The sequence below is a fragment of the Antedon mediterranea genome, chromosome 6 (genome assembly GCF_964355755.1).
Source record: "Antedon mediterranea chromosome 6, ecAntMedi1.1, whole genome shotgun sequence".
Classification (NCBI taxonomy): Eukaryota; Metazoa; Echinodermata; class Crinoidea; order Comatulida; family Antedonidae; genus Antedon; species Antedon mediterranea.
In genome coordinates this window covers 4,380,176-4,397,006 of record NC_092675.1, presented here as the reverse complement: position 1 = coordinate 4,397,006, position 16,831 = coordinate 4,380,176, and the positions used below count along the sequence as shown (strand labels likewise).

Here is a 16,831-nt window from a genome sequence, read left to right as displayed (position 1 = left end):
GCAACACTCTCGCCTACAACAGCCACATCTTGGGAACATAATATATTACATACATAAAGTGTTTTCTGCTATTTTTTAGATGAGTTTGTAGCAATGTTATTACTGTTACAGAATACATGTGTGATCAATAAACAATTAACGATATACTAAATATGATGGGAATTTCACAAAATAAATATCTCGCAACCGTACCGTTATTCCCACATTGTGTGAATGACATAGGATTAACAGTATAGCATTTCATAGAAGCCTAGCTTGGCTAGCTTACAGTATTTCACAATAAAACACAGTGAATAAGGCAGTTAAAAGAGCCCATATTTCTATATTATTATAAAAACCATAAACAAAAATTGTTCTATTTATTTAACTGCTAAACCTTTTGCGCAAACGCTCATGCTGAAATTAATATTAATTTTCACTTGAAAAATTAAGCGTTGAAAAGAAATTGATTGTTATCCCAGTTGGTCCAACTTTTAAGTGGAACATGTAGATATTTAAGTAATACACACACAAAAAAACATTATTTAATCCAGAAGTATACAAATTATTGCCCCAATAATATATAAAGCGTAATCTATGTACTGAACAGTCAACAACTAGTCCAAACAAATGTTCTATTTTTTATTTTATTGGATGTGGGACAACTTCCTGACCTTTGACATGATGATTGTATATCTTTACAAACTGGTAAAATTGACATAATAAAAAAAGTAACTAAAGTATTTCAGTAGAAATAAATATTTGATTTTTCCCAAACATTATTTCACCAGTGGTAAAGTTATAACGAAAAACATTAATAAGAATTTTCTATTAAACAAAAAGTTGTATGGCCATTGTATCTGTTTTAATTCATTTACTGGTATAATATATAGCCCGTGACCTCACAGTGGCAAAGGACTAGAATTAAGATACATTGCCATATTAAGGGTATAAAAATTACATAGTCATAGCCATATTTTTTACATGGTTTTCTATGGTTAATAACCAGCGTTAATCATATGCTAATAATAACTAGCCATAGATATCTCCATATTATTCACAAAAAGTTCCATATATTAAGAGTCAGTTTCAAACTTGCATTAATATATTAACTACATTTTTAATGCATTCTCCATCACTGTTATTTCATAAATTACCATTTTGTTAATGAGCTTGTTAATAGGGTCAGAATTTGTAAATCATTACTGGTATTACATAGAGTATTAGGCTCAAGTACTATAAATAGGGATTTATTAGGTGTTTTCCCTTTTTGATCTGTTAAGCAAACACAAAGTTGTACTATGTACAATAGTTGCAGACTTACTTATTACTGATAGCATTTCTACCACCCATAAACTTAACTTATCTCTAATTTTATATTTGTAGCAAATTGACAGAAACCACAGCGACACATTAACCAATACAGGTCAATAATAAGGCTAACAAATAAAGAAAGTAAACAACAACATTCTCAGGAATTGCTCTAATACCAGATTTGTTGCAAGAATTCGCATCTTGGCAACCAACGACAACGTTATGTGACATTAACAAGTAATTTCTGAAAAATAGCTGTTACCAATGACTGCGAAGCTCCCTCTATGCAAGTGCACACACTGCCCTGATGATTTTATTAGTTTTTTTCTTTTCTTCATTGTAAAAAAAACACGTGAGTGCGGTTTTTTTTTAAAGAGTTTGATTAATGTCATTTAATTTATTTGATTTTATTTTTTAGTTTTCCATGCTTTGTGACATAGGCTACCAAGCACCTCATTCATATTAGACTAACGTTGTGGATTGAAACCGCGGCCACTTTTTCCAGAGCCACTTCCTCGGCCTCCACCACGACCGGATGCGCCTCCTCTTGGAGGTCCACCAAAGCGAGGTTCGTTACCACCACGTCCACGAGGGCGTGAATCTGATCCTCTCGGCTTCTTTTCTTCAACATTAAGTCGATGAGTTCCTCGGAACAGGATTTGCTCCTAAAATAGATTCAAAATTAAACTCAACAAATTACAAATTTTAGGATGAATTGTTTTTGAAGTAAAGTTAAAAGTGAAGAGATAAAAGAAACCATTATTGAGAAACGTTTTAAATCAAAATACGTCAAAAATCAAAATCAAATAAAATCAAAATAGGAGGTACCTGCTGCTTGGCCATTTTCAACAAATCTTGTACAGGCTGTGTGTTCTCAAAGACTACAAATCCAAAGTAAGGTATCCTTCCCATTGTGTTCTTACTTATTCTCGTCTCCAGCACCACACCATAAGCTATTGCAAAATAATGTATTGTTTCAATATAGTCAATCATTCACATTTCGCCACAAAATTAAACATAAATCCATTATACTAATGCAAATTTAATGTTTATAATAAGCATTGATTTTAGAATTAGATTTTGCTTATGCATACAATAAGAATTGTAATTTTGATATAAAGTTTGCGGTACACCATAGTTCTGAAAAGAACTGTTGGGTTTCTCGACGTTTCGATCAATATGCTTTGATTGTCTTCAGAAGTGAGAATGTTCATTCACTAATATACGTGGTGTACCGCAAACTTTATATCAATTTGATTTCGACATGAAAACCTTCAAACAAGAATTGTAATGGTTTTATTTTGTCTTAAATGTTTCATATATTCAAAATGTTTTTTAATGAAATTGGTGCATGTAGCTAGATGACCCTATATGTTGTAATGAATTCATTTTAGTGCTTTTGTAGTTAAGTGATTTTGTAGAAGTGATTTTTCGTCACTTACAGCTGAAGAAACTCTTCAATTCTTCTTCCTCGACATCAAGAGGCAGATTTCCCACAAATAGTTGTAGATTGTCTGGGAAACGTCTGGCATTTCCACGGCTGCCACGATCTTTAGAACGAACCTCTCTCTGGGGTAGCGGATCATTTCTTGAGGACTGGCCACCTTCTGGTTTTGCTGGAGCCGAGGCCTGTTGGTTATGCTATCAACAAATAAAATACATACTAACTTATAAAATACACTTAATTACACAAAAGGTTGTAAAATCATCAGAATTAACAGCATATGGCACAGGCGTGGGCACAAACTTTGAAGGGCAGAAAATAGACTGATGATTGGAGTGAGCAATCCAACAAACATACATGCAGGAACCAATTGCACAGGTAACTGTAGCTTGTTTTCTAGACCAAGTTCACAGGTAACTAGCTGTAGACTTGTTTCTAGAACAAGTGCACAGGTAACTGTACCTATAGACTTGTTTTTCTAGAACAAGTGCACAGGTAACTGTAGCTGTAGACTTGTTCTATCTATAGAGCAAGTTGTTTACACATATGCCACCAGTTTTCATTCTGTAACTGTAACAGACAAGTGACAAGACAAGATCCAGTGAGCTGGGCAAGACCATCCTACAAGGTACTGTACCAGGAGGGAGGAAGAGAGGCACACAGAGAAAGAGGTGGGAAGACAACATCAAGGAATGGACAGGTTTGACCTTTGTTGACTCACAACGAGCTACAGAGACCAATGAAGAAGGTTGTCCAAAAGTCAGCAGTGGTGTCAACCCTATTAGGGGTTAGGAGACTGAACTGAACTGTTAAATTAAGTAGCTTTTAAATGTGTACAAGAAAAATAAATTAGAATTTACCGAAGGGTATTTAGCAGGCACTGGATTGACGACTGAAATGTTGTGCACAGGTGGGGCACCACCACGGGCACGTTCAGCCCACGAGACCGGAGCTCTTGTTCCAGTCTCTACAACCTTCTCCTCGAGTGGCTGCTCATCTTCAGGTTCAGGGACATGGTTCTCAGCCACTGGCTCTTGGATTTGAGGCTGGTCACCAGAACTGGATGGTTCACTGGCTACTTCCTCTTCCTCTGCTTTTGTTACTGTAACATCAGAATTATCAATATGGGGAATCCCATTGCTAAACAAAATAAATTAGTACTGGTAAATATTTTGTACTAACCAAAACAAAAATTGTAATCTGTACTATATATGCAACATGCACATAATAGGATTTAATAAGTTATTGAATAAGCAACCATCAGTGGCCATTTAACACATCAACAATCCTTGTATGCCTATGTTAAGGTTTTGATTTGGTGTCTTTAGTTATTCATTTGAAGTTTGCTGACCTAGAAACTTCTCATTAACACCCACCAAGACTGTGTTTGTGTCCTAGGTCTATGAGGCTGTTCAAATCATCATGCTCTGTTAATTACCGACCCTTTTGTTTGAAATCAGCATTGCTGACTCTTATGTCAGCCTCTGCATCTAGTATCTGCCTCAGACATATTGGCCCATGCCTTTAATCTGGTCAAGGTAGGCACTGGACGAGAGAAGCCCTTGATCAATGTTAGGACCAATCAAGGTGCTTTAAACAGTCCTGGCTTTGTTTGTATCAAAACTGTTAATGGCGGTAATTATCGCTGTTGGTTTCGATTGAATAAAATAAAATTCAATGAACACTGGATTAAGACATACCTGACCGTTGGTTGTGGTTCATAATAAGATGTAACCACTGGATCCTGAATGGGTTCAGGGACAGTCCCGGCGGTCTGGGCCATGCCAGCATCCTCGGTCTCTTCTTCCGATGCTGGGTAAATAAAAAGAATTAAGTTTTAAAAAAGAAATTTTCAATTTAGCTCGATTTCTATTAATTTCTAGCCAAAGAATTGGCTACTAAGGTGTAATGTAGGTTGTATTAACTACAGGGCTCGCAGAATCGCTTGCCGACGTCCCGCGGCAACCAAATAAATACGTCGGGCAACTAAAATTTAACATGTCATGTTCCGACGGGCAACCTCTTAAAATCACCGAAAATGTCCACGATGTTTTACAGGGGTTGTGAAATAATGTAACAATGAAAATAATAGTCGCGCACGAACGAATTCTCTTGACGTCGAGACCAGTGTAGTGTTTGTTAAGTAAATGTATGGATCGGAATTCGGTGGTATGGAACGTTATCTCCAGGAGCCAAAACATGTGTTTCTATGCGGTCGGGCGTATCAAGTCGTTGCGTACCGTATAGAGTTTCCAGGTCTGTCATATAGCACGCGGTCTCTTGCGGCATCCATTGATCGCGAAATAGGAAGCGTTGAACTCTCGGCTTTTAACTTATTTGAAGTTATACCAGGGAGTTTCTAATTAACAACTCCCTAGTTATACTATAAACCAAATAAAATAGGGGCTAGTATGATTTTGTTTTTCTCAATTATATCGACATCATTTTAAGGTGGTAATAAAATCTGAATCTACTACTTAGTATTAATTATGTGACCTACAGCGACAGCCTAGATAGTAGATTAGGCCTATGTTTAATTACATTCATGTTATGTATTTTGTGTGTAATAAATAATTTGCTGAATTACTGTAATTATTGTTCAAATGTACAGTTGTATTGAAAATACAGTATATTATTAAATTATAATAGATACGTAATTCTAATTGTCTGTGCCAAATAGGCACCGGGAGTTGGATTCGGCGGCCGATGTTTTTAACACAGGCAAGTACTAGTAGGCCTACCATTTTTTTTTTATAAATATTACAGAATATAAATTTAATAGGCCTAATAATTTATTTAATAAATACATTGAATACTTAAATAGTTACGTCAGTATATTTTTTATTATCAACATTGAAAATAATACACTTCTTCGGGTATCGCCGAGAGTTGAACTTTCAAAAACTCCAGCTTGGCGGAGCACGTGGTTTTCACCACAATTCGGCACAGTTCCCTTGTGTTGTTTTCAATCACCAACTTGTGCGAGCAGATGGTTGTTTTTATCCAACCTGTGCGAGCTTCTACTGAAACAACAAGTAAACTTCCACAAGCCCGCACTCTCCACACACCGTACCCATGTGCTCTACGTACGGCAGCTGCTGTGAGGTTTTTTGCTATACGCATGCGTATTGTTACACGTCACGTAGACGGACGTCAGTTGATGTTTGTTTGTTTTTTTCTTCTCTATGATTTCAACTAGCTCATCACCTTCATAAGTACTTTGTTTAAACTTTTAGGCCTAGGCCTACATTTCTATAGGCAATATTTTAGATATATCTATTAAATAATTGTGGTGCCATGTCTAGGCCACTACATTTTAAATATCGCAAAATAGCTTGATTTCGGAATTTCATTGCACAATAAAAGCAAAACGTTTTTGCTCCCAAAGTAAACCCACGTGTTCATTCACGAAACGGAACACATCTTCGATCGATGACAAACAATGCCGTGCAACGAAGCGTAACCAACAGAAATAACATAGCGTTTTCAAAGGGATTTCAGGACACCATGTTAATTAAACAATCGCAACTCTTGCACGGAGGATCGTATGAGAAAATAAATTACTGTAAAATGTTCTTAAAAGATTGGCCTACATCACTGTGTAATTGAAAAAATTTGAAAAATTGTTTTCACTACTTAAAATCCATCGAAAAAAACACCACAGTGTATTAAGCATAGGCGTTTTTCACCGACGTTTTTTCGCGGTGCAGTCGCGGTATAAAACGTTAAAATTAAGTTAAAATAGTGGGCAAGTAAAAAATGATGAGGGCAACCAAAATCTAAAACCTACTTGCCCGAAGGGCAACCAAATATTTTAGGATTCTGCGAGCCCTGAACTAGTGCCATTTTTACTAGTGTATTTTTGTACTGTACATGTTTTGTATTGTAGAAGGCCCGATGATCAGCTTTACTAAAAAGATAACTAGTGCCTATAGTTTACTACTACTAGTCAATGAAATTTACATTTTTTAGAGCTTACAGGATAGCTTAAGTTTACTTATGATGGCTTATGCCCCTTACTGCCAGGCTATAGGAAGAGCATTCTTAATTCTATATATAATAGTAAAACTACTGTTAGCTCATTTCTTGCACAATACTCACTTGCAGGAACCTCTTCAACATTCTCTGTCTCCGAGTCTTCAGAATCATTGAATACCTCATCTTGGTAACGGAAAATGTCATTGCGGACAAAGTAGTTTTTCTTGGTTTGAGGTGCTAGCACAAATGTCTGCATGAAGCGACGCATCGGCTTAGCATTGTTAGAGAGTTCTCCACTAACCTGTGGATAAAAACATGTCAAATTCAAGTACATGACTACCGAGTTTGAGAAAAATAGTTATCAGGAAAATGACTGGTTTATTATAATCCATTTTAACATGGGTTCAAGGATGTAGCCAATCAGATGCGCTGAAATGAGTCATGTGTGCGCTCTTTATTTTTTCACTATCATGCAAAAAAAGCATAACACTCTGCATGTAAATTTGTACGCTAGGCACTGCACAATTTACAAGTACAAACCAGTCGTCTGTGTCACAGCCCCATTTAAAAACAAACACAAACCACTTGTATAATCTTATTGTTTCTGGTACACGACTGTTTTTCTAGTGCTAGACTAGGCAGTGATTTGGTCGCGAGCAGAGTGGTACTTGCCTCGGTAGGTCTAGGCCTCGCCTCCAACTAGTGCGTTATTTGTATACTAAAAGTGTCCCTGAAGGGCAATCAATACACTTACTTGAACCACAACCCCATCACCGACAGTAGCATGGCTGTCCACCTGTTTTATTTTGGTGTGGCAATCCCTAAAATCCAGCTGCTCTATTTTCTCACGAATGGCCTATGGAAAAAAAATATTTACATCAGTTAAAATTGTGAAGAAACATCCATCCAAGCATAGGTATAATACAAAATTAATGGACAACTTTACAGAGAACCATATTTTGATAACGTATTGAGGGATGTACATATGATTTTCAGAACAATTGCGAGATTTACTATAATTACATAAATCTCACAATTGTTCTGAAATCATATGTACATCCTAAATACGTGGTCTCGGTAAAGTTGTCCTTTAAGTTCTAATAAACATTGATGAGCTTATACTTATATGCCTACAACAGCCTATTCCTCAGACTGGTTTGTTTATTAGTCTACAGATACAGACCTGCCCAATGACTGCTTCCTCAGGGTTGCCATGAGCATCAACTCCACCATGCACAAATGAAGAATCTTTATTGTAAAATCTGTAAGAACCAAAAGAAACCACATTCACTAACATATCAGATTATTTTTTCAATACACATTAGAGGGAAAAAACTAATAAATAGGTGAAGGCAAGCAGCACAAATTAACAAATGTATCATAAAACCATGAATACACTTAATAATCAAAATCAAAAGTGAACAGAGTAAAGAGTGGATCTCAATAAAAAAAAAGGCCTGTTTGTTCGAAAGAGACGCAATCATTTGGTGAGGGTATGTATACAGTAGAGACAAAAAAGCCATTTCTGGTGATGACAAGCAAAGCAAAACCAGGTAAACTACATTGAATACGATTCAGTATCTCCAATAATCGCCTGTAACGTAAATTCAAAATGGCTACACAATAATTTTACCATGACAAACACATTGGCTTGGATAAGTTTTTTTTCCCCTGGTTTGTGTGCATGTCATATTCCATCCAGTGTCAATGTAAGTAATGAGGAATTAAACTATTGTAGCACTGTATGCATCTTGCAGTAATTGTATTTGTTGACCATGTTATTTGTGTTAATTTAAATTTTTGTGCTAACTGTGTAATTTCTTTCTCAGGATATGCTTTTTAAACAAATTGATATTTCCAAAATGTGCAAAATATAGTACTTTGCAGTATATCATTAAAACATTCATATTGTTTCTACGAATACTAATCAAAATGGAATGCAGGATACAATTGGCTTTTAGGAGTTGTTATCTTTCTACTTTAATGTTGATCCCTGAAACTGTTTCTATTAGTGTATTGTTAGTTATCCGCTTGGTATACCAAGCGGATAACTCCTTGTTATTGTATGAGATCAACAGTTTTTTTCTGTATTATTCTTCTTTCCATCCTTCCTTTTTGTGGATCGCGTTTCTCTAAAATGTGTAAACATAACATTTCATAACTTTGACAACATATGGGCATTTACGTGAAGTTGTGCACCTCCTATTTTTGAATGACGTCATAGTTGCGCAACGTAACTTACGCGCAATTTTATGAATTTCAATGATTGATCATAGATTAAAAACTAAAAGTCATTTAGTATTGACACTTTGACAAAATTTAAGTCATATCAGGGGCAAACTTTCTACGGATTAAAAATGGCATGTTTCACAAGAAGTTACGCGCGCACGCGCATTTAAAATTTCAAAATGCGCAAAATTAATTTCTAATCAACTTTTTATGCGTTTCTTGTCATTTTGAGCATGTCAAAAATTCCCACGGGCGCGCAATTTTTTACGCACGCGGTGCGCACGTAGCGTTAAAAACATATTTTTTTCTCTTGAATCATATTTTTCAAGCCTTTCCTAGTAATTTTGAAAACAATTTAGACCTTTTCCAATTTAAATAACGCCATACGAACACGTTGAATTAAACATTTCATGCGCGTTTTTTATGAAAAAGCTTAAAAAATCGTCAAAATTATGTCTTTTTTTAAACAGTCATAGTTTCTAAAGTAAACCGTGAACCGTTTATTTTTATTACAAAATCTAGAAGTTGATGAGTTGCAGATATCGGATCATGCATCGATAAGGCTAAAAAAACATTGTGACGTCATCGTATGGCCACACGAATGTAAAATATAGGATTTTTGTCTCTTTCGTTATTGCTCATCACATTCAATGGAGCGCATCACGCTTATCTGTATTCCTTTTTCTCCTACATTTATACATTGTGTAGGTCAATCAACTTTCTTTAGCATGAGATAAAAATATTTTAATTTTTATGACGTCATCATGCCTAAAAATTTTAATTACGTGGGTCATTAATTTCATCTTTACAGTAAATTTTAATCTGTAATAGCTCGTAAGAATAAAATGTGATAATCACGATTAAAACGTTTTATGGAAGCTATTGGATTGTAGATACGAATTCATGTAAACATTTTGCCAATCGGATGTTGTGACGTCATCATATGGCCAGTTGAATAAAAAAAGTCGTATTTTCATATTTTGCGTAATAGTTCATCACATTTAAAAGGGTGCGCATCAATATTTTACGTATTCAAATTTCTTCTACACGTTAATATGTTGTTCCTGAGATAATTTCCTTCTGAAAGTGCTATCTAAGTGTTTCATTTTGATACCGTCGCCATGTTAAAAATTGGAATAAATGGCGGGTCCCGTAATTTCACCTATTCTACACTGTATGTAATATGTATACAGATTATACTGTTTGCATGTATATACTATATGACACGAAATTGACAGAATTCAGCACTAACAAACAGCATATCATATTCTTCAGTTCTTGTCATAATGCCATAATCTTTATCTGTGTGCAATATTCCAACGTAAGACGTGCACGTGGCGTTTATCGTGGTGCGGATAACTAACTCGTCAAAGTGACGAGTTTCATGTCTAGTATTATTCTTCTTTCTTTCTCCTCCATTTTTGTGTCTCGCGTATCTCAAAAACTTGTAAACATAACATTTCATAACTTTGTCAACATATGGGCATTTACGTGAAGTTGTGCACCTCCTATTTTGAATGACGTCAGAGTTGCGCAATGTGACTTACGTGCGATTTTATGATTTTTTATGATTGATCATAGGCTAAAAACCAAGCATAATTTTATTTTGACACTTTCTGAAAATTTAAGTCATATCAAGGGCAAACTTTTTGTGGATTAAAAATGCCATGTTTTACAAGACGTTACGCGCGCACGCGCATTTCTCCTCTATTTTTGTGTCTCGCTTATATCAAAAATGTGTAAACATAACATTTCATAACTTTGTCAACATATGGGCATTCACGTGAAGTTGTGCACCTACTATTGTGAATGACGTCAGAAATGCGTAACGTGACTTACGCGTGATTTTATGAATTTCCCGTATTCAACATAGATTGAAAACCATATAACTATGTAAGTTGAAATTTAGCAAAAGTTTAATTTATATCTTGCGCTAACTTTTTGTGCACTAAAAATGGCATTTTTTAAACGAAGTTACGCGCGCACGCGCATTTAAATTTAAAATGCGCAAAATTAATTTCTAATCAACTTTCTACGCTGATCATGACATTTTGAGCATGTCAAAAATTCCCACGCGCGCGAACAATTTTACGCGCGTGGTCCGCACGTAGCGCTAAAAACATCTGTTTTTGCGTGAATTATGTCTTTCCAGCCTTTTATAGTAATTTTATCAAATTTTAAAACAATTTAGACTTAAAATTACGTCATACGAGCACGTCGAATTATACAATTTGTGCGTGTTTTTAAAGAAAAAATTCAAAAATTCGTCAAAATTATGCCTTTTTTTAAACAATCATAGATTCTAAACTATGTGGAGATTTTTTTTTTACTTACATATTCTGGAAGGTGATGAGTTGTAGATATCGGATCATTAATCAATATGGCTAACCGGACATTGTGACGTCCTCGTATGGCCACGCGAATATAAAATATAGGATTTTTGTCTCTTTCGTCATAGCTCATCACATTTAATAGAGCGCATCTCCACTTATTCGTTGTCCATTTTCACCCCGATTTTAATATATTCTAGGTCAATCAACTTTTGCATGAATTAAAATTTTTAAAATTTTTTTAACGTCATCATGCCTAAAAATTTAAATTACGTTGGTCATTAATTTCATCTTTACAGTAAATTTTAATCTGTTATAGCTCGTAAGAATAAAATGTGATAATCACGATTAAAACGTTTTCAGGAAGCTATTGTATTGTAGATACAAAATCATGTAAAAATTGTGCCAATTGAATGTTGTGACATCATCATATGGCCAGTTAAATAAAAAAAGTCGTATTTTCATCTTTTGCGTTATATTTCATTACATTTAAAAGAGCACGCATTAATATTTCACGTATTCAAATTTCTTCTACACGTTAATATGTTGTTGCTGAGATAATTTTATTATGAAATTTCTACTTTTGCATTTCATTTTGAAACCGTCAAGATGTTAAAAATTACAATAAAATACCGGTCCCGTAATTTCACCTATTTTACACTGTTTGTGATATGTATACAGATTGTACTGTGTATACTATATGACACAAAATAACAGAAATAACAACATATCATATTCTTCAGTTCAGGTCATAATGCCTTAATATTTTTCTGTGTGCAATATTCTAACGTATGACGTGCACGTGGCGTTTGTCGAGCGGATAACTAACTCGTCAAAGTGACGAGTTTCATGTCTAGTTTTGTATTGAAATTGCTTGTTATATTTGGACTGAATGAATAAAAAAAAACATTCCTTGCCAAGCTACTCAATATTTCAGATATCCTGACAGGCTATTGATAACATTTTAATCATCTAAACTTAGTCTACAAATGTTATACACTGAAACAATGCAATTTACAGAATAGAGGAACCCTGGTTATACGCCTACTGAGTAGACAAGTAGCCATGACAATTGGATGCTGGAACAATACAATTTTGAATGCTAGTATTTAAAGTAATATTTCCAGCCGTAAAATTACACTTAAACCAAAGCGCACAAATACCATACATTATGAAACTTTAATTTGTAATAATATAAAAAATAACAATTTAAACACAAGTTATGTGTAGTCAATTACAAGAAATGATCTTTTGTATAATCAATTTGCATAAGCCATGCATAACAATTTCAGTTATATAAAGAGTTCATATCATGTAATGATATAAATCAAAATGGTCTATTAAACTATAGAGTTTTTAAATTCAGTCTTAAAAATAGCTAACTGCTTGAAAATAATAACAAATTAGAACTAGATGTTATATTGTAAATTACTATCAATTGAAAATGTATAGGAAGAAACACTTCATTGTGGATTTTCAGTAAGGAGGTAATTAATTAGTTCCATTATGGCTTGTTGTGCAAGACAATAGCAGATTCACAAAACAATCCATTTTCTTTGTATAAGATAACATTATTCAATTTGACAGATGATCTGGATACAGATTTGGACAGGCCTACTATTAGTCATGTGTATCACTATCACAATGTGTTAGTAATAACATTTTTTTGGCCATGGTATTCCCAAAATGAGTCATTTTCATACAATGTGATCTGTGGTATAGAGCCAACATAATATTTGTTCCTAAAATTTATATTGAAACCAACTTTTTGTATTGTGTTTAAAAGAAAAAAAAGGAGAGGGACTTGTTTTTATTAATTTGTATGATGTTTTTTTTGTTGTGATCACATTATTGATGATTGTTTGGAGTGAAGATGATCAGTGCCAAGAGATTACATGCTGGACATTGTAACACATCTGACACTATCACGCATAGTGATGACAAGCTTTACGTTACTTCTGCCTCCACTATGTCATGACACTGGAATGTAGCAATCCCTCATGTTTTTTAGCATTATGAAGTGACATTGAAAAAACAATTTTATACTAACCTATGCAAATAGAACGGAGCTTCGTTGAGTAGTGTATAATACTGTCGAACAAATTCACGACCCACGACCTCCGCACTGTGTAACTGAGGTGGAGGAGAGGGATTATCAGCCATAACCATGACCGCCTGTTGGAGGAGACTAGAAAAAAAAAATTACACAAAAATGATTGAAAATGATCAAAATTGATAATATGCAATTTGAATTACAGTACCAATCCCAGCATACCGACAAATTTATACTGTTAAGTGTCCATAAATTCATGTTCTAATTGCTTACTCTTTTGGGCGCCGCAATATTTTACATTGTACAGTTGATTATGAATGCACGGTATACAGTAATTATTACATAGTTGTAATTATTTTTTTAATAGATTACATGGGTCCAGTCATCCACCAGTGTGAATTTGGCCCTTCCCCTACCACCATCAAAAAGGTCATCTTTTTTCTATGTTTTGACAGCGAATGACAATAAAAATCAATGGGGATACTTTCATTCTACATTATATTCATAAATTTCACAAAATGAAACTTGCTGTACTGTAGACCAAAACAAAATCTTGAAGACTTGTTGACCTTTGAGTTGATGCGACATGTTTTTGAATGCGATATTATTATTAGTTATTAAAATTTAAACCTGGCAATAAAATACCTATTCTAATCTAACATGTTGGTGCTGATGAGAATCAAAATGTATTCTCATCAGCTTGGCCTAACTAATAAAAATAATAAGATAAATTCATTTTAGGCCTAGTATCTGGATGTCATATTTAATATTTTTAATTGCATTATTCCACATTCATTGATTTGATTAATGGATTTCCCAACACTGAAGAGTGTTTGAATAAATAAAATGTATTTCCTTGTTCTTAAAATGAAAACATCAAATAACATTAAAAGGAACTTATACAAATATGTAGAAAATAAACGCATTTATATTTTCACATTCTACTTTTCATCTTAATTAATTTGGATGGTTTCTTGTGTTGGGCGACAATTTCTAGCCACTCCAATGGAATGGGAATGTTGATGGCCGAGCCAGTAAAAAAAAATTAACACTTTATTTTCATAATATAAATAAGTGACCCGTGAACAAAAACTAATATTTGGTTACAAAATATGAAAATACCTACCCGTAAAATGTTTTATAAGTGCAGATTATATGAAGTACGTTTTATATATATTTGTTATTAGGACAAAGAAAAAAAATGCTCTAAGCTCAAAAAAGATTCGTCATCGCCGGAAAAAGCATGTCTTTCTCACTGCATGACGATCGTTTACCGTCGTTCAAATGAAATAGGAAGTGAAATGGGGCAAACGCGGGAGAAAAAGCATTGATTACATTCCTATATCGGATATTAAAACACCTTACGTCACGTACACACAACTCTCAACAATGTCCTACCTTTCCACAGAAAATTCTACCTCTATAAGCTACACAGATTCAAATTTTCATCAGAAAATAAGCAATATCTATAGGGGTAAAGGTGTTAAAACCTTGGAAGATATCTCTCTTCGTTCAGTGGAAAAATGCGTCGCACATGCATTCAATGCGCACTAGCTATTGAAAACCAAGAGGTTACAGCGCATTTTTGCAAACCATGAAGAGAAATCCGACACAAATATATTCAATCCTATAGGTCGCCCTCTATTTTCTAGAAAAACCTCCAGCACATTTTCACGCTGCTGCTCTAGCCCGCTACGTCACACGAGATGACTCATTCATTAGATGAAATCAAGCAGCTTTATAGTACTACACTTTGACATTTTTGTTAAAATGGAAACTCCACTATAATTTATTGGTACCACCTGTTGAATCCAAAAACGGCTGAGAAAAGAGTCTAACGACAAATCCCAAAGCATTCTGGTATTTATGAGTCCCATGATATAATTCGCTGTCAGATAATCATTGAATTATTATCAAAACAGTCCATTGAAATTTTTGTTTGTAATAGGATACTTGAAGTATCTAGGCGTGATGAAGTGACCCCCAGACTTGACCTTAGCAATAACAATAAGCGAGCAGCGTTTTTTGTAAGAAATATTCTTGTTATCTATAACTTTGCATCATCTTGATTATAAGCCTATTGTAATTAAGCGATTAACCGCCATTGACATACAAACAGGACAAAATGAAAATAACTCTCCACTTCTTTAATTTGTTAGTAATTACATATTGCAATAGTTTGCCAACCGACGACCAAGCCTGATTTCTGAAACCACCAACACGTGTTTAAAAACCTATTGGATTCGTTGTATGTAGCATGGAGTAAAGAATATTCTTTACTCCATGGTTGTAGACGGGGTTAAAAAGGCACACACCGCCCAAACTTGCCCATCTAAACTAAACTAAACAAATTATATTCAAGAGGACGGAAACATTAGGAAACTGTATTTAATAACGGCTGAACAAAATGTGTATTTAGAAACTTAGACTGGGCATGCGCAAACCCCAAAGCACGTCTGGGAGAAGACAGTCTATGAGACGTACTATACAGTCTGTAAGACATGTTCAATATAAACACATATTTCGTTTTGGCTGTTGTCAATTTATAATTTCCAAAACAATCCTTCTCCTACGGTAAATATTTTTTTGCGAATGGTGTGTACAGATAAAGAATTGCTTAATTGATTAGTGAGTAGCCTACGTTTTGTCGGCGACTATTTAGAACTTTTGTTTATTGGAATTTTGGGTCATGTGGTCACTTCAGCCTGGAGTAACGCCTACCCCGGAATATGTACAGTACTATATAGTTTAGTTAGGACTTTTAGGACTTCAATCGTTAATTTCAAACTATATTTACGTTACACAAAATATTTACTACGTTGTTTGTTTAAAAAGTCATTACCGGTAAATGTGGCGTATGGATTATGACCAGAATAATAGCCTCCAAACTTCATTTCAGAATTTCCGTTCGGAATAAAATGACACCATTGAAGATGCAAGAGACTGTTGTTTTTAGATTTTCAAGGTTTTGTTGGTGTTTAAAATTTTCTGAAATATAAAGTGGGTTGATTTTGTACAGTACACCACTTTTATTGAAGTTATGGCTGAAAGGTTGAGCTATACTTTGAATATATCAATATCATTCATGAGCAATAATGCAATTTTAAAACCATTTAGTATATTTGTATATATTGTATACATTTCTTTAGTTTTGTATTGTATGGTTTTATAGATTATTAATTCACTAATATACAAAGAATACCCAGAAACTTAATAAGAACAGTTGATTCCACCCCAATTCATCACACAGCAGGATCAGAGCCATATAATAATATATGGCTTGAGCAGGATTATTGACATGCGCCCTCTATACATAATTCACAAATAAATATGAAAAGAAAGATGAATGGAACTTTTCAAAAATAAAATAACAAAAATTACTTTTACAATTGTTGTATGAAGTTTTCAAAAGTTTCTTTTATTTATTTATTTATAAACTTATTTTACATGGATGACATTTTAATTAAAAATAATGTTCTTACAAATGCTCCATGATTTAAAATG

At 34.3% G+C, this 16,831-nt stretch overlaps 1 protein-coding gene across 1 annotated transcript; it reads right to left on the bottom strand.

Moving 5' to 3' along the window:
* Positions 1-608: 608 nt before the first annotated feature.
* On the bottom strand, positions 609-14,892 carry LOC140051383 (ras GTPase-activating protein-binding protein 2-like). The gene is made up of 10 exons (XM_072096584.1): positions 14,726-14,892; positions 13,325-13,462; positions 7,899-7,977; positions 7,470-7,571; positions 6,839-7,016; positions 4,438-4,549; positions 3,598-3,877; positions 2,736-2,934; positions 2,122-2,246; positions 609-1,958 (listed from the first exon to the last, which is right to left on the bottom strand). The coding sequence occupies exons 2-10, from the start codon at positions 13,441-13,443 to the stop codon at positions 1,761-1,763; spliced, it is 1,392 nt and encodes a 463-aa protein (XP_071952685.1). The 5' UTR covers positions 13,444-13,462; positions 14,726-14,892; the 3' UTR covers positions 609-1,760.
* Positions 14,893-16,831: the final 1,939 nt, after the last annotated feature.